General features: G+C 46.7%; 1 protein-coding gene across 1 annotated transcript in view; it reads left to right on the plus strand.

Moving 5' to 3' along the window:
* Positions 1–584: 584 nt before the first annotated feature.
* MTARC2 (mitochondrial amidoxime reducing component 2) overlaps positions 585–22,724 on the plus strand; it is a 37,584-nt gene continuing 15,444 nt past the window's right edge. Inside the window, exons 1-4 of the mRNA XM_068986055.1 lie at positions 585–856; positions 9,849–10,022; positions 17,961–18,123; positions 19,490–19,630. Coding sequence (XP_068842156.1) covers positions 585–856; positions 9,849–10,022; positions 17,961–18,123; positions 19,490–19,630 — 750 coding nt within the window. The remainder of the gene's footprint in view (positions 857–9,848; positions 10,023–17,960; positions 18,124–19,489; positions 19,631–22,724) is intronic.

Consider the following 22,724-nt stretch of genomic DNA (forward strand, 5'->3'; position numbering starts at 1 on the left):
TGATGCAGCAAGAAGCCATGGTGGAGTTTATCCACAGCATAGACGTTTCCACGGAGCGGGTTATGGGCCCAAAGTTCTGCAGTTCTCAGAGCCATTTGCCAGTAGGAGCTGCTAAACGTTTAAAGTGGTCCCTTCGACGTCCGCTTTCCCTGTTCGCTGGGCTCCAGTCACGCAGTTAAGTGGGCCGTGCAGGAAGCCAAGAGGCAGTGGAGTGTGGGCGGGTGAGGGGTTGCGTCGCCGGCCACCAGGAAGAGGGAGCAATAAAGCGAAAGTGACCGCTCAGAGAGAGAACGGCCAGCCAGGCCTGCGGCTTCGGTTTCCCGATCCCAGCGGGGTCTGAACATCCCGGCCCGCTCTCTGTCTCATGCCCCTCGGTTACCGCCGGATCCTCGGCCCCTCAGTTAGGCGTCCCCTCCTTGCGCACAGCCAGTCCCGCCGCCTCGGCGCGCGGAAAGGGTGCCAGGGAGCGTGAGCGGACCGACCCTGGCTCCGCCCTCTCGCCCGGAGCCCTGAGCGCCAGGCGCCCTCCTCACTCCAGACGCTGCCCCGTGTGCGCTCAGGCCCTCGCCCGCGATCGCTGGGTCATGGGCGCCGCCGGCTCCTCGGCTCTGGCCCGCCTGGGCCTCCCCGCGCCGCCCGGGCCCCGCTGGCTCGGGGTGGCCGCCCTGGGACTGGCCGCAGTGGCTCTGGGGGCCGTCGCCTGGCGCCGCGCGCGGCCCGATCGGCGCCGGCGGCTGCAGCAGGTGGGCACGGTGAGCGAGCTGTGGATCTACCCGGTCAAGTCCTGCAAGGGGGTGTCGGTGGACGCGGCCGAGTGCACGGCCCTGGGGCTGCGCAGCGGCCACCTGCGGGACAGGTAGCGCCGGGCGCGGGAACAGCGCGGGACCTGCCGGGGAGGGGGTGGGTTGGGGGAGCTGGGGCTTGTCCCAGGAAAGGAGGTTTGCCGCTTGAGTTTCCTGGGCTGTCTCTGATCTTTTAGATAGAAGGGTCAAGTTGGTGTCTGGTTCAGATTTGGAAAGGTAGTGGAGGCAAGCTGTTAGCTGCAAGTTTTTGTGCCTGGAGGGCTCAGTGAAGCCAAACAACTCACAAGGCTGGAGTTTGGAGGAGAGAAATCTTTATTGCAGGACCATGCAAGGAGACTGGTGTCGCATGCCTCCCCCAAACCTCTCCTGGAAAGGTTTTGACAAACTTTTTTAAAATCTTTATTCATTTGTTGGTCTGCAGTGGGATCTCTGGTTGTGACCTGTGAACTACTAGCTGCAGCACATGGGATCCAGCTCCCGGACCAGAGATCAAACCCCGGCCCTGCACTGGGATCGTAGAGTCCCAGCCACTGAACCACCAGGGAAGTCCCTTGACAAAGCATTTTTAAAGCCAAGTGAGGGGGTATTGCAGGATCAGAAATAAGATCCTGCACAATTTTCTTGACTGGCTTACAGTGAAGTAACATGGGGGTGTCACAGGAGTTAGTGTTATCATTCCTTAGGCTCCAGGAGGCTTGGAGCTGTGTACTCATGGTCATCTAGTAGTTACCATCTTCCATTTGGTGAGGGTTTTCATATCTATAAAACAGCCTGGCAAATATGTATCAAATACTGTTATTTAGGTGTGCTGTAGTCCGTGGGTTTGCAAAGAGTCTGGACTTAGCCAGTGAACAACAAGAAGGTACTTCAGAGAGAACCTAGAGCAGAGATAGGGGAGGGACTGTCCTGGGAAAGCCCCACAGGGTCCTGCTTGCTTGCAAAATCTCTGTCCCTCCCTGGAGGAGAGGCTCTATAAAAACATGGGGTCTGATTGCTTATCTCCAAGGCTGCTGTTCTAAATTTTCTGATTCTTCATATGAACGCAATAGTAGAAAAGTAAAATGTTCTTGGCACTAGTGGGTAGATGGGAGCAATGCTGAAACCAAGTCTTGTTCAAGCACACTGGCTTTGGCCTTGCTGGGGCTGGTCCCTCACCATTTCTAATACCCGGGGAAGGTTCCTGAGACATGCTGGAGGTTGGGGTCCTGACCCGCTGTAATACGTAATGAGCAGAGGGCAGTCTTCTGTTGGGGAGGGGATATGGCAGGGGGACCATGCGTGTAATACCTGCCAGTAAAGGAATGGTGTGTCCCCTCCCCCAGAGGCAGAGTGATCCTCAGTGAAGAACTTTAGGTTAAGTCCTTACCTACATAGGACCTGACACATCAGAATTTCATCCTCCTCCCTCAAAAAAGGTGCCCTGTCGTTTTTCTCCTGTCAGAGGTGAGCCCACAGACATACTCATGGACACAGAATGGTGCAGCTACATACGGGGAAGGCCATCTTGGCAGGTGTCAACTTAAAAAAACATGCACAACGTGAATGTTAAGTTTTGCTTGGGGCAAAATGAGGACTGCCGCCCCGGAGCCAGAACCTCAGATGGCTCTGAGAAACTGTCCCAAAGAGGCAGGGGGGAAAGGCCAGTATGCCTGTGATTTGGGGAAGGGGGAATACATGCAATCAAGCACATGTTTTTCCAGAAGATTTCTACCAGTCTCGTGAAGCTTTGCTAGTCATGAGGAACAGTCATCACCTTCAAGGATTTTAGTGCTTTTCCAAATATGAGGAGATACAAAAATTGGGCTCACAAAATTGGCTCCTGGAAACGTCTAACCATCTGAGGACCTGTCTTCTCAGTTTTTCCCAGAGCACAGAGTGCTTCATTTTCTCTCTCCACCCTGAACTCCTTTCAGGAGGTGCTGAAAGTCAGCAGCTGCAGCAACACATGGTTTAATCCTTGTAGAGGTAGACGGCCAGATGCCTGGCGTGTGCCAATTGGTAGTTGAGACAGGGAACGATTCCAGACCCTAGAAAGAGTCATCAAGGAAGAACGGAACCTCCTTTTTTGCTTCCTTAGGATGAAGATGCTTTGCTGTCTGGCTGGGATAGATTAGCTGTGGTCCTATGTCTAGAGGAGGGAGGTTTGCAGATTGGTCGTTGCGGGAGCCTTCTAGCGGAGGGTGTCTGCTGTCCTGAGTTCATTCCCGGGACACATGTATTCTCTTCGCTGAAAATTGCTCTCCCCTTAAAGAAATGTGGGCTCCCATGGCATGGTAAAACTTCAGGTTGTTTTAGAAAAGTGTTGTGTGAAGCTCACAGGGAATTTTCCATCCCTTTCACCCCAGATTTCTAATCCTGGAGAGTTACTTATTTTTGGTTGTGCTCGGTCTTCATTCCTGCACGCACCTTCTCTAGTGATGGTGAGCGGGGCTGCTTTTCCTTGCTGTACGTAGGGTTCTGCTTGCAGTGTCTTCTCTTGAGGAGCACAGGCTCTGGGTGTGCAGGCTCAGCAGTTGTGGCACATGGACTTCAGTGGCTCTGAACCCTGTGGAATCTTCCTGGACGAAGATGGAACGAACCCTTGGCCCCTGCATTGGGAGGTGGATTCCTATCCACTGTACCACCAGGGAAGTCCCTGGAAAGTTTTTTAAGACTGAAATATCCTGAGTTTTCCATCCGAGGCCTATGGAATAGGAGTGAAACAAGCTTGTGTGGGGTGCGTCGACTTAAAAAATAGTCACAACCTACAAGTTGAGAACTGTGTTGAGTTCTAAGTTGAGTTCTGTTTGGCGGGAATTTTTAGGACTTCAAACCCGGGAGATAACATCTCAAGTGACCTTGAGAGAACTGGTCTGAAGAGGCAGAAGAGAGGAGCCAGGTTATAGAGGAGTTTTGCAACAAAGGGCAGGTAGTCAGTCTGATTGTCAAAAGTTTTTTGTAACTTAAAAAAAACTAGATATCCCAAGTTAAGGAATTTAGCGCTTTTCTATTATGGGAAGATGCAAGAGTCTGAGCTCACTGAAATCATTCCTCTGATATGCACCACACCTATCTGGGGCCAGCATCCTATTTTCACACCCTGAGTTCCTCAGGGCTCACAAAGGGAGTAGCTGCATGGCAGGTATTCTTCCTAAGTTCCCTCAGGGCTCACCAGCTCACAATGGAGGGCTGAAATTGCTGCTGACTGATAAAGAACCCGCCTGCCAATACAGGGGATGTAAGAAATATGGGTTCCATTCCTGGGTTGGGAAGATCCTCTAGAAAAGGGAAGACAACCCACTCTAATATTCTTGGCTGGAGAATCCCATGGACAGAGGAGCTTGGTGCGCTACAGTCCATAGGGTCACAAAGAGTTGGACACGACTGAAGTGACTAAGCACGCCGGTTGACATCCTTATTTGCTGATATGGCAGGAAATACTCCATTTCTCAGGTGTTAAAGTCTTCCTAGGTGATTCTGACGCTATGATTAGAGGGTTTCTCTGGTACCATTAAGAAGAATCTGAGCTGATTCAAGTGTGAAGGATTAGAAAAGCCTCCTGACTGCTGGGAAGACTTGAGCCAGAGTGAAGACATACGTTCTCATGCTGCACATCCAGAGAAAAGGCAGTTGTGCTCCCTTCTTCTTCACTTGAAGCACTGATGCTGTTTCACAGAGAGTCAGTGCTTGCCTGTGTGTCCACTTTTCCTCAGGAAGAACTATTGTTTCCCACTGCATGTTGCCACTACTTTGCTGTGACTCTGGCTTCCATGGAAAGAGAATATTTTTCCTTTGCTTTTCTGCCTCTGTGGACGTCCGAAAATAGATGGAACTGTATGAGCGTTCTCTTGTTTTGAACAATATATGCTTGAGATGGGATAGTGTGGTGTGGAGACTGGGGTGAGGCAGGGAAAAGCGATGGAATACTTTTATTTGATGGTTCATACTCAGCAGACACTGAACAAAGGCCTTTCAACAGATAATATAATTTAAGCCTCATAGCAATCTTGTGGGCTAGATATTGTGTCCACTTTGCAAATAAGGAAATGGTATCAGAAAGGATGAGTATCTGACCCGAGATTACAGTGATCTCGGTGTGGCGGCGGTGAAGTGAGATCTTAATTCCCTGCCCAGGAATTGAACCTGGGTAGCCTGGATGAGAATCAGGAATCTTAGGCACCAGGCCAGCAAGGGCTAGAGGCTAGAAGCTATTTTTCCCCTGGATCTTTGACCCCAGTGAAAAACGCATTTATCACAGAGGCAGAAATTGTAAATGCTGATACAAAGTTTATTATTAGCAATGTGGAGAGAAAGGGTGTAGGCAGCCCTCTTAGTGAGAAGGAGCCCACCTATCTCTTGTCTCAGAAAATGCTAACAGTTCTAAGTATCCAGCCTGAAGCCCACTTCTTTGGGCCCCTGTGAAACGTAAACAGGAGGCCAGTTGTAACTATCTAACCTGGAGCCCATCTATCTCCTACAACAACAAGACCACTATATGCTGAAGGGATTTGAACTGATATCTCTGAGGGCAACACTCATGCCCTTGCTGTGAAGCCAGTATGTAATTTACAAGGGCAGGGATCACAGCAAGTCTCAGGAGACCTCCAGAGAAGTCACTTAACCTCTTCCGAGCCTGTTTTTCATTGGCTAAAGAGGTTCAATTTGATGATCTCCAAGTCCCTGTCTATCTATATTTTATTTATTAAGCGATAACTGAAACTGGAAAACAAACTGGAAAGAACTCTGCTATAACGCTCTTACTCTCCCAACTTGAGATTTCCATCGTGAAACTCCGAAGAGTCTAGAAGGCAGGAAAAGGCCGCTTTGATTAATTTCCATTTCGAACCCGTGTCTTTGGAACTGTTCTCCGATGCTGAGCACTTCCTCTCTAATTGCTCTTGTTATGCCCAGAGTCCGAGTCCCCAAAACTGAGAGAATAAGACGTCCATAGCAATGCAAAAGCATAAAGGGGTTTATTGCTAGCTCGAGTTAGGGCCCAGGTCTTATCCAGCACAGTGGAATCCGACAAGAGCCCCGAGCTCTGAATCACATATACTTTTATACAGACGGTTCTTTGTTTCTGTAACAGCATAGCTGATTGGTTAAACCGTACGCGCGCGTGTGCGCGCACGCACGAGGGACTTTTAAACCTCGCATCCCTATCTGGATTGGCTCGGGTCTGGCGCAGGCGGGGGTCTACGGGGATTTTTCTGATTGGTCTAGCTACACTGCCTGCGGGAGTTCCCAGTGCCTCACCTTTTCTCAGGCCTAGCCTGCCCCTTAGACCCTGTCCTGGCTTCAGTTTGGTCCTAACACTCTGAGCCTTCAATTTCTAGAGCTGTTCTAGTCAAAGCCTTTAACGTGTCTGTGAGCGCTGGGCCTGAGTGCCCTGAGCTTTGAGCTGGTTTCAAGACTGTCCAGCAAAGTGCTGACGTTGGCTGTTTGGCACAGATTCTGGGCTGTCCTCCTTGACCGTATGTCTCACCCATTGATAAATCCACCCCAGCCCTTTAGGAAGCCAGCCCTCATTTCTTCTGCACAGACTATTCCCTCTTGGAGACCTGAGTCCCCTAAGTTTATTATCCCAAGTGTCCTTCCCTCCTTCCTTTACCCTCCAGCTCTCTGTGGTGGGGCTCCTGTTTTCCTCCCTTTGCTGGCTAAGTCCTTCCCCCTTCCCAGGCCAGTCTGTCTGTTTAGAAATGACACTTTCCATCTGTCTTGCGCTCTGCTCCCCTGAACACTGCTGTGGGTCGTTCAGGGCATCGCTGTTCCTTTGGAGACTTAGTTCTGGGCTCTGCAATGCTCTTCATGCCACACACTAGTGTTTTCTGTGTAAAACGGAGGTGCTGGCTTTCAGGGTTGCAGGTGAGGAAAAGTAGGTCATGATCAAATCCACACTGCAGACAGATCCTTTCTTTCCCGTCTGGCAGAGCAGAGGTCATTATTCACTCCTGGGCATTATTTGTGTGCAGGAGGTGAAAAATAACATCATTCCGGTTACAGGGTAACGGGGGTGGCTGGTGTGTGTTGCCAATGGCTCTTTGCATCCTCCGTTGTGATCGTCCCGCCCCAAGGTCAGGCTGCTTGCAAGCTGCCTCTTGCCCCCGCCATTGCAGGTTAGCACAGAACTTCCAGCCACCACTTCTGCCTCCTCCCAGGGATTAACACTCAGGTCATTATACAATAAGCTAGGGGTGAGGCTTGAGAACCAGAGTGCAGGGTTTCAAGTGGGGAGAAAGATGGGAGGTGAAAAGACTTGGCCCAGGGCTAACTTTTAGAAATAATGATCCGTAGGGGTGTGTGACTCCTGTCTGGATAAGCCTGGTCGTGTGGGGCTCTCAGAGGGAGGCTCGTTTCAGAGCAGGACGGGCCATGTTGGAAGTTCAGGTGCAGGCTTTGGTGGGGTTCATTAGAGCAGGGCCACCCAGGACTCTGTGCCCAAGGATGAAGCTGGAAATAAGGAACAGGGCCCAGCCCTGAGGGAATGTTTGTTGTTCAGCTGCTAAATGGTCCCCGACTGTTTGCAACCCCACGGACTGTAGCACTCCAGGCGTCCCTGTCTTTCACCATCCCCCGGAGTTAGCGCAAACTCATGTCCATTGAGTCAGTGATGCCATCCAATCATTTCAGCCTCTGTCGCCCCCTTCTCCTCCTGCCCTCAATCTTTCCCAGCATCACAGGGCTATGACAAGGTAGGCAGGAAAGCCCTGGGTCGCAGAACCCACTCTTACCCCGCAGGTGAAGGGCTAGGGAACCCTGAAAGCCAGAGATGCCTGGGAAAAAAAAGGAGGCCCCCTCAGAGGGTCGGGGACCTAGTACCGCCCAGCATCCTCAGCTCCCGGGAGAGTAGCCACAGCAGTTCCCAAAATGCCTTTGCTCTATCACCACTGCCACGGCCACTGTGGTACCCGCGCACCAGCACGCATGCCAGGGAGCTGGGCTCAGGACCCAGCCCGTGTCTGCTGGCTTGGAGGCAAGTTACCCAGCACTTGGACAGGAATGGGCTGTCTGAAGGGGAGCTTCCAGAGAGGAGACTCCCTGCCAGAGACCTGGCTCATCAGGTTATCTCACCATTCCATCTGGCTCTAGGCATATTTTGAAATGTCTCCCTCATTCCAGCAGGGGCTGTCTTTTTTTCCTGCTCACGTGTGGGAGGCTTCAGCTTTCACTCATCCGAGTCTGCAGAGTTCCTCACCCACTGCTCTTGTTCTGTCTAAAACAGTGACGCTGAAACTCATTTTCCCTAGGGGCGGCACACTTAGGAATCAAGTCATATGTGTGGTATAACCCAAAATGTCACTATATGCATTACTATAGATAAGAGCATAACCAGCCTAACATTCCATTCTTCAGCTCACTCTGCACCCCACTCTCTCCCTGGATGTGATACACTGAGTGTGAAAGCTGAGCCCAGAACGGGGGGTGGGGTGGAGGGTGGGGACTGTCTAGAAGATGAGTTCTTATCTAACACGTGAATTGCGTAAGTCATTTTTTTTTTCTCCAGCTTTACTGAGATAACTGAAATATAACATTGAGTAAGTTTCAGGTGTACAATGTGATCATTAGATACACACATATATTGTGAAATGATTCCCATAATAAGGCTAATGAACACATCCTTCACACATAATTTCCATTTTGTCACTGTTGTTATCGTGAGAGCATTTGAGATTTTCTCTCTTAACAATTTTCAAGTGTAAATACAGTATTATTAACTTGAGATGTCATAATGTACATTACAGACATTTTTTTTCCCCTTAGAGCTCAAAGTTTGTACCCTTTGACCGCCTGAAGGCAGTCACTTATTTCCCCCACCCTCACCCCATGGCAACCACCAGTCTGCTCTCTGTTACTTTCTTTGTAAAATGTTTGCTTATTTGGCTGCACCAGGTCTTAGTTGCGGCATGTGGGATCTGGTTCCCCCACCAGTGAGCAAACCTGGGCCTCTCACCTGGGGAATGTGGAGTCTTAGTCACTGGACCACCAGGGAGGTGCCCTACTTTCTGTTTCCAGCAATTCCCAGCTTATTAGATTTCACTTACAAGTGAGATTATACAGTATTTATCTTTGTCTGACTTACTTCACTTACTGTTAATACCCTCAAGTGCCACCCATGTTGTCTAAAAATTGCAGAATTTCCTTCTTTTTATGGCTAAATAATATTCTGCCATATAGATATACCACATTTTCTTTCTTTTTAAAAATGGTCCATGGGGTCTCAAAGAATTGGACACAACTGAGTGATTGAGTGCACACATACAGACGCGGCATTGGTTTATAACGCTGTATAAGTTTTCACGTGTGCATGAAGAAGAAAGGCTATTTACGGGTTTCCTGATCAAGGTCCACATGTCCCAGCAAGTTAAGCTCAGCAGAGGGTGGTTTGCATCCACTGGAGTCACACACATTGAAGACCTTTGTCTAGAGTTTCAGTCCACCTGCACCAGTAGCCATTTAGTCAGTCCTCTCTTGTTCCACAGCAGAAAGACCTGGAAGACCTTTTGCTTTAATCAGGGAAGTCTCTGACCAAAACAAAGTCCCAAGGTGAGCAATGTATGAGCTCTAGCAGTAGAGGAGATCCCTACGCCAGCCTCACCAGGATTTGGGGGACTGGGGATTTTCATACGTTGGCCAGATGCTCTGCCCCAGGGTTCTTTGTACCAAACAAACCCTTTTGGGGTGTGGGGTAGCACCATCTCTTGGACCAAAAGAATTTGGCTAGACTTGGATATTGTCTAGAAATTGCTGGGTCCTGAGTCAGGGCAGAGGGAGTTTTTTTTTTTCTTTTTCTTTTTTTTAATGTTTGTTTGGTTGCTCCGAGTCTTAGTTGCGGCACCTGGGATCTTTAGTTACTGCATGCAAACTCTTAGTTGCAGCGTGTGGGATCTAGTTCCCTGACTAGGGATCGAACCCAGGTGTTTTGCATTAGGAGCTTGAAGTCTCAGCCTCTGGACCACCAGGGAAGTCCCAGAGAGGGAGGGTTTTGATGAAATAGAAAGCTAGAGGGGAGCTTTGGAGTGGGTGGCAAAGGCTTTTCTGAGTGTGCCCTTGTTTGTTTCTTGGCAGGTTTTGGCTGGTGATAAAGGAAGATGGACACATGGTGACTGGCCGGCAGGAACCTCGCCTTGTGCTGGTCTCCATCACCTATGAGGACGATTGCCTGATCCTCAGGGCTCCAGGCATGGACCAGCTGGTTTTGCCGACCAAACTGCATTCTTCAAACAAGCTCCATGATTGCAGGTGCTCTGTTCTGGGGCTCCGGGGACCTGTGCCAAGACTCATTTCCATTTAGGCTCTCCCCTGTGCTCCACCTTGCTACACGTTGTACAGTAGATAATGAGACTGGTAAAGGAAATATTTAAGAGAAGTCTAGTCTACTTTGGGATCAAGCCAGTGGTCAAGTGTGAGTGGGTGAAATAGAATACTGCATTAAGGATATTTAGATTTGCTTTCATCAGATATGGCAAGACATGCAGACACAAAAGACTGTCATGAAGAAAGAAGTCTTTTTTTCACACATATATTCACACATGCCTAGAAACCAGAGGCTCATGCCATACAGGACCACATGGGGAAATACCGGGGTCTGCCAGGAGGCAGAGAGGGCAGAGGAAACTGCAAGACTCTTTATTCTGGTTTCTGCAGGCTCTGGGAAAATTGGCCCTGGGGCACAGGGGTTGTCCTTGGTTGTCTGGTATCTGACCCTGGTGATTAGAGCAGGCGAAGGTGGCCAGAGTGTGAAACGCAGTGGGGGAGGTGGTTGGATGAGGACTTTGGATTGGCTGGCTTGCATATGAAAGCCCAGTGTTTCACTATCTCTCTCAGTTGGTTAGCCCTGGAAGGGGGAGTTCCTTCAGCGTCACCAAGTCCCAAGATATCAAAGCATTAAAACCAGAATAAGTAATAAAAATATAGAGAGGATACAGAGGGCCAGTCTTTAGGGTTTGTCTCCTTTTGTTCAAGTAGGATGGACTTCTATTCAGAATTGCCAGGCAAAGGGCGTTCATTAGTGGAGACGTTCCTGCCTGGATCTCTGGGTTGAATGATACGGATGCTGAGGCTTTTCCTGCTGACTCTGTGGCCCCTGAGGTCTGAGACTGAGACTGCATCAGGAGGTATGAGATTTGACCTCTGGCCAGACATGCACCTCAAGCCTGGGCTTCCTTTCAGCCTGTGGGACCCTTGCAGGGCCATCCAGTTGCATGGCTTTTCAAGGTCTTGTCCTGTGCTAGCCGGGCGTCCTAGAGGCTTAGACACTTGCCATGGGCGCTCCCTTTGTAACGACCCGAGAATTCTCAGCATGTGGAAATTGGAGAGTCTCGCAATGCTCCCTGTACCCTCATGGTGTGCTTTTATTAGCAAAGTGTCTGAACCGAAACCCATCACTCCAGGTTCTACAGTTTTGAAAGCCTGAAGCAATCATTCATTGACTACAGTATTTCAGTTAATTATCTCAGTAAGTTTACGAGGCAGGTATCAGTACACTTTACAAATGAGGAGACCAAGCTCAGAGAAAGTAAAGGAGATTCCTTAACAGAGCCGTAGGGACGGGGATGCAGTGTCATGAATTTGATTAACTTTCATTGTTAGTTTCTTTAACTAGCTTTCCCTATTCACCCTATGTGGTGTCATTTTATTTTTTGAGAGCGACTGTAGAGCAGTAGGGCTTCTTAATTATCATAAGGATTTATGAAAGATTGATGTCTAAAAAGTCCGAACGTATTTTCAGGTGTGAGAAAGAAATGACTTAAAACCTGGACAGTCCAACAGAAGTTTTTTTTTTTTTCTTCTCTTTATAACTGAAGTAATAGTTTCCTTAGAAGAAGAAATTTCTCCAGCTGGGTTTCATTCCATTATGAGATATAGTGACTACTGACAATATCATATAATTAAATATTTGATATGTGAGGAATCTACATAAAGTATGGAAATGAAAGTCGCTCAGTCATGTCTGACTCTTTGTGACCCCATGGACTACACAGTGCATGGAATTCTCCAGGCCTGAATACTGGAGTGGGTAGCCTTTCCCTTCTCCAGGGGATCTTCCCAACCCAGGGATTGAACCCAGGTCTCCAGCATTGCAGGCTGATTCTTTACCAGCTGAGCCACAAGGGAAGCCCAAGAATACTGGAGTGGGCAGCCTATCCCTTCTCCAGTGGGTCTTCCCAACCCAGAAATGGAACCAGGGTCTCCTTCCTGCCTTGCGGGCGGATTCTTTACCAACTGAGCTATCAGGGAAGCCCCACATCAAGTATTTATAAGCTATAAAAGACAATACTGAAACAAACACCTGTAGAGCGATACCCAAGTTAGGAAATATAACATGAATGGATTTATTTCAAGTACCTTCATGATGTCCTGCCCCTCAGAGAAACCAGGGTCCTGAATTTCTTTTTCTCCTGGTTCCCGCTACTCTCCTTTTTATGTATGGATGCGCTCCTAGATAATATATGGTGACGTTTTGCTTCAAGTTTATGAAATGTCATTACGCAATATTCTTCTGTGGCTGCTTGTTCTTTTCAACGCTGTAAGATTCATCTGTGGCTTGTGGCTGGAAGCTGTAGTTGAGTTTTTTCACTGTGGGGTAGTTTCCACTGTATGACTTTGCTACAGTGCTCTTTATGCTCTTCTCCATTAACTCATGTCATTTTGCAGGTTTTTTTCTAATAGGAAAAATGTCCTAAGAACATTTGTCTACATATCTTTAATTCTTTAGAGCATGAGCTTAGGAGTAGAATTACTGAGTCATTGGGTATCTGCATGTTAATTTTGATAAGGAAATGGCTAATCGGTTCCCAAAATTGTACCAGTGTATACCTCACCAGAGTAAGGGTTCATTGCCTCATGTCCTCATCAATTAGATTTGTTACCAGTCCTCCTCATCTGGCTTTTCTTATATTTTTAATTCTGCAAGTATCTTTAAAATGAATTAGGTGGTATCTCTTTGCAGTTTTAATTTGCATTTCTAGGAATTCCATTGAAATCTGGAAGCTAAATATTTTTTCTTTATAGTTATTGGTTCCTTGTGTTCTTTTTGTCTATGAAATTATTTTTTATGTTTCATGCCCAAGTTTTCCCTATTGGTGGGGAGTTCTTTAGGTTGGATCTATTTGGTCAATTATAAGAGATGCAAAATTCTGCTTTGTGATTTATTTTTTAAATCTTTTTTATGGTATCTTCTGAAAAATAGACATTTAAAATTTTATGATATTCAAAGTAATTAACCTTTGGGGGGGGAATTTGCCCTTTTTGTGTCTTAAGAAATATACTCTATTCCAAAGTTATAAAAAATTCTCCTACTATTCTTTTTCTAAAACTATTGAAGTTTTGCCTTTTTCACTTACGTTTCTGCATCTAAAGTTTATTTATTTAGTTTTTTAGAGTTGATTTTTGATGGTGATTTGAGGTAGAAATTCAATTTGATTTTCTTATAAGTTATCAAGTGTTCCAGTATTTTATTGAACAATCCATTTGTTTCCCAGTGATCTGTAGTGCCACCTGCATTGTGGCATCTTAAGATCTTTGTTGTCATTGTCTGGTCGTAAAGTAATGTCCAACTCTTGCAACCCCATGGACTACAGCCTGCCAGGCTCCTTTGTCCATGGGATTTCCCAGGCAAGAATACTGGAGTGGGTTGCCATTTCCGTGTCCAGGGGATCTTCCTGAGCCAGGGATTGAACCTGCATCTCCTGCTTCTTTATCACTGAGCCACTTGCTTCTTTAGAAAGTGTCAGTTATTTTCTGAGCTCTCTCTCCTTTGCTCTGGATTCTGTATCCATTCCTGATCCTATCCATCACTGTCTTAGTTTCTTTTACTTTATATCTTGATATTGAGTAAAGTGAGTCTCCTCATTATTTTATCTTCCAAGTGTCTTGACTATCCTTGGACTTCACACTTTTATTTTTTAATCAATGGGACATTGTTATTGTTTTTATTTTTTTGGCCTCACTGTGTGGAAGGCAGGATCTTGGTTCTGCAACCAGGGATCGAACCCATTCACACTGTAGTGGAAGTGCAGATTCCCAACCTCTGGACTGCCAGGGACTTTCTTCCTGCAGATTTTAGAATCAGCTTGTCAAATTCCATGTAAAATCCTTTTGGGATTTTTATTGGAATTGCATTGAATTTGAGGATCCATTTAGGGAAAATTGAAATGAATTTATTTATCTATTTCAAGAGTGCCTGATTCATAGCAGGCCCTTAAATAAATGATAGGTTGCTCACATCTTTATTGTCAATGGCCTCCCTATCCATGAATGTGTTATCTTTTCTCCCTTATTTGTGTCTTATTTTATTTCTTTAACAAAATTTCATAATTTTCTCTATAATAGAATTGTACATCTCTTGTTAGATTGAGTCCTAGACATCTTATCTCTTTGTCCTATTTTAAGTGAGAATTAAATTTCTTTTTCTATTTACATTTGATAGTTTTTATTCTTCGATCATTGGTGAAACTTTCCAGTAAAACTGCCTAGATTTTCTTTGTAAAAGTCCGTTGAAGCTTTTATGTCTTCTCAAGTATTTTTAGTGAGTTATTTCGCTTTATAAATTAGTAGATCACTAACTTTGTTGCTCAGTTGCTCAGTCATGTCCGATTCTTTGTGACCCCATGGACTGCAGCATGCCAGGCTTCCCTGTCTTTCACTACCTCCCAGAGTTTGCTCAAGCTCATGTCCATTGAGTCGAGGATGCCATCCAACCATCTCACCCTCTGTGGTCCCCTTTTCCTCCTGCCTTCCATCTTTCCCAGCATCAGTGTCTTTTCTAATGAGTTGGCTCTTTGCATCAAGTGACCGAAGTATTGGGGGTTCAGCTTCAGCACCAGTCCTTCCGATGAATATTCAGAGTTGATTTCCTTCAATCCTGAACTAAATTAGATTACTAACTAATGTAGTTCTGTTATGCTCACTCAGGGAGATGCGGTTCTTTTCTGTGAGGTGGTGATTATGGAACATCTCATTTAGAAACATGGAAGAAAGTGAACTTTTCATAAAATTCGGAGAGAATTGCCGGAGGTGGAATGACAGAAGGGTAGAGTCTTTAGCAGGGAGGGGAGGGAGGAAGGATTAGTGTGGGGGGGTAACTTTCAGGGGCACTGGATAATTAGTCTTCCCCTGCCCCGTTGGGTGCTCTCAGAGAGCCCACACTAGGCTCACCTGAGTGGGTGGAAGTGTGTGCACTTACACAGGAGGGCTGTCCTGAAGGGGTTGAAGGAGGCGTTCAGCCCGGGGAGCAGATCTGTATGGATTAGTAGACTGGTGGCGGAGAGTTTTCGGAGAAAGGCTGAAGGCAGTGAGGGAGAGGACCATGAGAGGACCATGGGGTTGGCGCCAGGGGTTAGTCAGAGGCTGAACAGTGGCTCCAAGAAGAGGGTTTAGAGAGAAGGCAAAGGTCCAAGAAACTTCAGAACTGCATGGAGATTTGACAGTAGGTGGGGTGAGTCTAGCCATCAGACAAGGTCTGTGGGCCTCAGGGAGCATCTCATGGTCCACCTCGGATTCCCTCACATCCATCACCCCAGGGGCCTTCAGACTGGAGGAGGCACTCACAGGGAAGTGCAAACACCTCCCTGAGGGCTAGGATCTCTTTAAGGGAGTCAGTTTCCAGATCCTTGAATATTATAGGGTCTCTCTGCAGCTGTGACATTATCTGCAGGGGGCAAATTCTCTTCTCCACCTCTCCTTGGTACAGATGAAAGGCTTGCCCATCCCTTGTCTTAGTAGAGAGCACTGCCCTGGGAGGGAAAAACCTGTAGGGGGCCCAGACAATAAAAGAATACTGGTTATTGCTAAAGGAGAATGTTTCTAATGACGGGAGTAAAGTCATTCCACAAGATGGTGATTCAGTCTTTGTCTTACACTAAAATGAAGGCACGTCTAGTCAAATTGTTGCTGATAAATTATTAAAAACACTTTTAATGAATGCCAAAGATCACAGAAGGATTCAAAGGATGAGTGGAATTATTATAAATCAACTTCTTTCATTCCATCTGTGAAGACAGTAAATCCTAAGAGTTCTCATCATAAGAAAAAGGAACTTAAAAAAATATGAGATGAGGACTGCTAACTAAACTTGTGATCATTTCACAATGCATGTAAGTCAAGTCGTTATGCTTCATACCCTGAACGTATGCAGTGCTGTATGTCAATTATGTTTCAATAAAACTAGGAAAACATTTTTGTTTCCCTTTGGCTGCCCCAGGTGGCGTGTGAAACTTCTTCAACTGCAGTTGGAACCCATGCCTCCTACAGCAGAAGCATGGTGTCTTAACCACTGGACCACTGGGGGAGTCCTAGACTGAGAAAAAAATTGAAAATAGTTTTTAAAACGTGGGCCAGAAAAGAAGTCCTTCAGTTCAGTTCAGTTCAGTTGCTCAGTCATGTCCGACTCTGCGACCCCATGAACTGCAGCACGCCAGGCTTCCCTGTCCAACACCAACTCCCCGAGTCCACCCAAACCCATGTCCATCGAGTCAGTGATGCCATCCAACCATCTCATCCTCTGTCGTCCCCTTCTCCTCCTGTCCTCAATCTTTCCCAGCATCAGGGTCTTTTCAAATGAGTCAGCTCTTTGCATCAGGTGGCCAAAGTATTGGAGTTTCAGCTTCAACATCAGTCCTTCCAATGAACACCCAGGACTTAATCATGTATTATTAAAAATAGTTTTTAAAAATAGCTGTCCAACTACCCTGGCATTTGAATTCCATTGCATGCTTTTAAAAGCATAATTTTATTTTATTTTAATATAATTTATATGTATTTATAATATTAAGGTATAACATATAAATTATGATATAATTTTACTTTAAATGTTAATATTTACAATTCAATGGAAATTTAATCTTTCATAACAAATTAAACTTATAAAAAATACAGATGGACGTAGAGAAAATCATACTAAGTATGTCAGACAGTCCAGTTCAGTCGCTCAGTCGTGTCCGACTCTTTGTGACCCCGTGAACCACAGACAGAGGAAGACAAATATTATATGCTATCACAAATATATGAAAACTAAAAAATAATACAAATGAATCTATATACAAAACAGAAACAGAATCACAGAAATAGAAAACAAACTTATTGTTTCCCAAGGGGAAAGTGAGGGAGAGAGGGAAAAATTAAGAGCATGAGATGAGCAGATATGAGCAATGCATAAAATAGATAAACAACAAGGATTTGCTACATAAAACAGGGACACACACAGTGCATGCCTGCTCAGTCATGTCTGACTCTCTGTGACCCCCTGGACTGTAGCCTGTCAGGCTTCTCTGTCTATGGGCTTATCCAGATGACAGTACTGAATTGCGTTGCCATTTCCTCCTCTAGGGGATCATCCTTACCCAGGGATTGACAGGTGGACTCTTTATGGCTACTTGGGAAGCCCATAAAACAGGGAACTATATTCAATATCTTATATAAGTTGTAGTGGAAAATAACCTGAAAAAGTATATATATAACTCAATCATTTATATCTGAAATGAACACAATATTGTCAATCAACTATATTTCAGTTAAAAAAAAAGAAGGAAAGTTTACATGTCAACTTGCAATTCTGTGAGGGGTACATAGCTTTTTTGGGGGAAGAGAGTATATAGCTTTTATCTTTTGAGGCCGCTCAAGCAAAAAAATCCTTGAAGACCCCTTCATTATCAGGTGGAACCTGTGTCCACCTTGTGAAGCAGGTAATGTATTATTATTTCCAATTTGTAACTGAAACAGAAGGTCAGAGGAGTTTAATGATTTGCTAAAAGTCGTAAGATTAGAGAGGGCAGAGTTCCAGTTTGAACCAGGTTTACCAGACTCCAAGTTCAGGGCACCTCTACCACACCATGGTCCCTCTCCCTTTCTGAAGCATCCTAAATCCTTGCGACTCAAAGTGTGGTCCGTGGACCAGCAGCCTAGGCATCCCGAAGCTTGTTAGGAATGCAGAGCATCAGGCTCCAGCCCCACCTCTTGAAAAAAAATCAGTATTTCAGCTTGTAACTGCATGAGTTATGAGCACCTGACGGGTTCTTCCCTGCTCCCTCCCGCTCTGCTTCTGCCCAGGTTTGGCCCACTGACCACTCACTGGTCTCCCAGGATAGTCAGATCCCAGCAGCCCAGCTCTTCCACCTTGACCCCACCACTCAGTGTGTTGAGGTGCGAATGTAACCCCCCTGCTCTCTGTGACCGTTCCAGGGTGTTTGGTCTTGACATCCAGGGCAGGGACTGTGGCGACGAGGCTGCTCAGTGGTTCACCAGCTTCTTGAAAACGGATGCTTTCAGGCTGGTTCAGTTTGAAAAGAGCATGAAGGCAAGAGCGTCACATGAAATTTTCCCTTCTTTGGACAAGAAGTACCAGGTGAGCTTGCAGGGAGCTGCCCTTCCCTTCCGGCTTCCTTTTGGGCCCACAGAGAGCCTCCCTTGGGGCCCCAGTTAGGAAGGACTGATGCTGAAGCTGAAGCTCCAATCCTTTGGCCATCTGATTAGAAGAACTGACTCATTGGATAAGACCCTGATGCTGGGAAAGGTTGAAGGCAGGAGGAGAAGGGGATGACAGAGGATGAGATGGTGGGATGGCATCACCAACTCTCTGGACATGAGTTTGAGCAAGCTCCGGGAGTTGGTGATGGGACAGGGAAGCCTGGCGTGCTGCAGTCCCTGAGGTTGCAAGGAGTAGGACATGACTGAGCTACTGAACTGAACTGAACTAAGGGATAACCCGGGGGGGTACTAAGGGTGCTACCTGGACAGGTGAGGACAGAGAAGATGAGCTGGCAAGCCAAAGTGAAGTTTATGTGCTTATGTGCTCAGTCATTCAGTCATGCCCAACTCTTTGTGACCCCGTGGACTGTAGCCCATCAGGCTCCTCTGTCCGTGAGGTTTTCTAAATCCAGGTCTTCTAAAATCACAGAAGCAGAGTTTACCCAAGTCCACCCTTCACAGCCAGTGGTGTGTGATCATTTCTGGTGTTTAAAAGGCACCTCACCTCCACTGAGTCAGCTGCAGCCCCCAAACCAAAGGCTTTGTGCAGTGAGATGAGGCTCAAAATCCATCTCCGGGTGTCTCTCCCCACGATCCCTGAACTACAAGTTCCTTGAATGCAGGGGCTTTTATCTGCTGTATTCATGCTATTTCCCCTCCTAGAACAGTGTCTGATGCATGCTGCTGCTGCTAAGTCACTTCAGTCGTGTCTGACTCTGTGCAACCCCATAGACGGCAGCCCACCAGGCTCCCCCGTCCCTGGGATTCTCCAGGCAAGAACACTGGAGTGGGTTGCCATTTCCTTCTCCAATAGGTGGTGCTTAATAAATGCATGGGAGTGAATGGTGCAACTAAAAGGAAACCAGGGCTAGAGCAGAGGTGATTGGCAGCAGACCCTTCCCCTGTCTGGTGATGGTGGTGGTGATGCGGCAGGGCACTCACTGCTGGGTGGGAGTGAGGAACAAGAGATGGGGCTGCAGGGTAGCCTTGGCCCTGCTGCTTTCTGTGTGTGCACAGGGAGCCCTATCTGCGGCCCTGGGGTGGGGGTGGGGGCTGGGGTCAGGAACCCTGCTCCAGTGCTGATCTGGCTGTTTCCAAGCCCAGGGAGTCACCTCTCCCTCCTGAACTCAGCTCTCCCCTTCTGCATTCTGGTGGGTTGGCTTCTGGGCTTCACCCAGCTTGGCAGCTGGGCTGAGCCTGTTCCATGGGCAGCGAGGGCTGACGGTGCTGTGTCCTTGGTGCAGGTGGCCTACCCGGACTGCAGCCCCGTCATGATCCTGTCGGAAGCCTCCCTGGCCGATCTGAATACCAGGATGGAGAAGAAAGTGAAAATAGACAATTTCAGGCCAAATATCGTGGTGACAGGCTGCAGTGCTTTTGAGGAGGTAAGCGGCTCTCTGCTTTTATGCACAATGTCTAGAGGGGCTCCCGAGTCAGCGCCAAGTCGGACTCTCCGAGGATGGCTAGGTTGGTGATTTGAGAGACTTGCCTGCGTCTTGCATGGAGTGGTTCACTTATTGCTGCCGCTGTCTCCTTGCTGGCCTCAGGGGGGGCGCTGCTCACCCTTTACTGCTCAGGCCCCAAAGCCAGCAATTGGAACCCCCAAATTGTAGCACGTCTAGGTCTAGACTGGGACTTTCCTTGTGGGTCGGCGATAAAGAATTTGCCTGCAACGCAGGAGAGGCAGGTTTCATCTCTGGGTGGGGAAGATTCCCTAGAGAAAAAAAGTTGCAACTCTCTCTAGTATTCTTGCCTGGGAAATTATTTGGACAGCGAAGCCTGGTAGGCTACAGTCCATGGGGTTGCAAAGAGTCAGATTGAGCAACTAAATAACAATGGAACTAGGCTAGAGTGTATTGATAGTTATAGCTCAAAGATAGCTACAGGGAAAAAAAGATGAAGAGAACAGCCCATTTTTGTACGTGTACCATCCAGGAGCACTGAAAGGTTTGAGACTTCTGAAAGCTCCAGACCCCAAAGTGGAGGCCAGGAGGATACTGGAGATTACTTGTAAACCTGGACCTGGAGACGTGTCACTCTGTGGCCTGAATTATCTCCCAGAGGACTCATATGCTCTGCTATGTGGTTGAAACTAGAGATTTTCACCCTCCAAAGACTCAGCCCCTTTTAGCCCTAAAAGGACAACCAACCACATCAGTACCTTGTAGCTGCGACCTGTATGTGAAATATATGTAGTTGTATGTTGCTCTGTAATAACAAGTACTAGGAATCCTATTAAACATCAGGATTATCTTATAAAGCTTAACTTGATAAGCACTGGAAGTTACAGCAACCATTCGTTCATCGTTTACTGGGTGCCAGACACAGAATCAGTGGGTGGCTTCATGCAAATTTCTCTATTTGTTCCTTAGGACAGTGCTGTGAGGTCTGTACTATTTTCTCCTTTTTATGAAGCTTGCAGGTGTTACGCAACTTGTTAGGCATGGAAGTAGTGGCTTTGGATTAGAACCCAGGACTGAGGAGTGGAGATCTTGATTCCAATCGAGAGATCCCAAGAAGCTAATTTTTAGAGGATCTTAAATACCTTCTCAATTCTTTCCTCCCTTGGTTGACCCCCACATCTTTTTGTGTGAGTAAAATGTGCCCCATTTGCTGGTAAATATTATTCTTTAGGATAAACCTTTGCATGGAGGCTAGTATAAATCCTCATACAGTCTTCATTTTATTTGATACTGAAAGCAATAACTAGGGTATACAGAAGTTGTCTACTTGTTGATATTATCCTGTTGTTTGTTATCTAATATCTTGAATCCCTCTCTACATTTGTTAAAATTTTTTAAAATTGATTTTAATTAAATTTTTTAATTAAAAATGATTTTTTTCAATTGACTGGCACTGTGGCCCATAATAAGAATCCTGGATACAGAGATGAAAAGATACAGACGCTGCCCTTCAGAATTTCCTGATAGGAGAGGAATGGCTGGGAGACAATGGCAGGCCAGCAAGAGGAAAGCTTTAATGCACGTACTTATCAGGGGCCAAGGTTGCTTAGAAGTGCCTACACCTGCCTGGAGAAGAGAGGTGTGGGAGCAGAGAGGGGTCAGGTCAAGCTACCCAGGAGCTGTGCTGTGAAGTGTGATGTGTGTGCTGGCGAGGGGGAGTGAGGGTCACGGTGGGTAAAGGAGGCCACCAGTTAGAAGGCCTAAAAGCAGCACAGGCTGTTACAGCAAGGTGCCTGGGATCATTTCAGAATCACAGGGACGCTGCAGGTAGAGGAGAAGTGGCATGAGGTGGCTGGACCTGGAGCTTGCTAGAGGCCACCATGCTGAGGAGGTTGGATTTTATTTTTTACAAATTAAAAAATCTTTTTTTTTGGCGGCACTAGATCTTCACTGTGGCAAAGGGCTTTCTCTAGTTGTAGCACACAGGCTTAGTTACCCCATAGCATGTGGGTCTTAGTTCCCAGAACCAGAGATTGAGCCCGTGTCCTCTGCATCACAATGTGGACGCTTAACCACTAGACTACCAGAGAAGTGCCAGGAGTTTAGATGTTATTATTGTGGACAAGGAAGGGTTGGTAATGATTTTGAATGAGGAAGTAATTATTGTTTTCATGCACCCAACAAATATGGCCAAACTTCATGATACTGCGAGCTGCATTTTACCCTGGCAGCTCTCTAGAAAGTGCTTGGAAAGTTAGGGAAACTGAGGCAGAAACATCTGTGCCATGCTTCGTCCCCAGAGGGAGATCAGCCCGCCTTACCTGAAACCTGTGTCAGAATTACGATCAGGCTTGTGACTGTGTTGGCAGCACCATCCTAGGTGACTCTTGTGCAAACAGTGCCCAGGAAAGTGCTGATTTAGGAGGGGTGAGGAGCAAGGGTGTCCTAGGGGGTGGGAGAAACAGGAGTGCTGACATTCTCTGGGCATTAGCTGCCTGATGGAAGAGACTTGTTTTTCTCCCCAGGAATAACCCAGATTTGGTGTGACCTGAAGTGGATACAATTTGAGAGGGCTCTTTAAGAGGAGAAAATAATGAAACTAAGATTAAGTGCAGGGTCTCAAAAGGGTCCAGAGCTTGAGGCTCAAGCCTCTTCAGAGACATTCCCAGTAAACCCGCCTATTTCTCCCCTGTTCTGTTTTCCTGTGCTGATGAATAGAGGGTGCAGAAGTTGAGTCATTAGGTACTTGTTAAACACAGAATGAAATGAGACAGTATTAATAATGCTGAAGACTGATCAGAAATTAGTCCATGAAGCAAAAATTCTTGCACAGGACTCCTGTAAAACTGGCCCATTCTTTGCTGAGACACTTTCTTCTAGGGAATACATTTTTTCTTGATTTGTCTCCACTAAAGATATTAATTTTAGTATAAGATCTTGAACCAGAGGAGGAAGAAAAGATACTCCCATTCCTGGCTAAAGAATCTGTGCTTTCCTGTAACTTGCCAACTAAGACTTTTTCGGTCATCTCTAACTTGTCAAACTGAACTGACAGCTGATGTAAGCCTAATTATAT

The sequence above is a fragment of the Capricornis sumatraensis genome, chromosome 14, assembly GCF_032405125.1.
Source record: "Capricornis sumatraensis isolate serow.1 chromosome 14, serow.2, whole genome shotgun sequence".
NCBI lineage: Eukaryota > Metazoa > Chordata > Mammalia > Artiodactyla > Bovidae > Capricornis > Capricornis sumatraensis.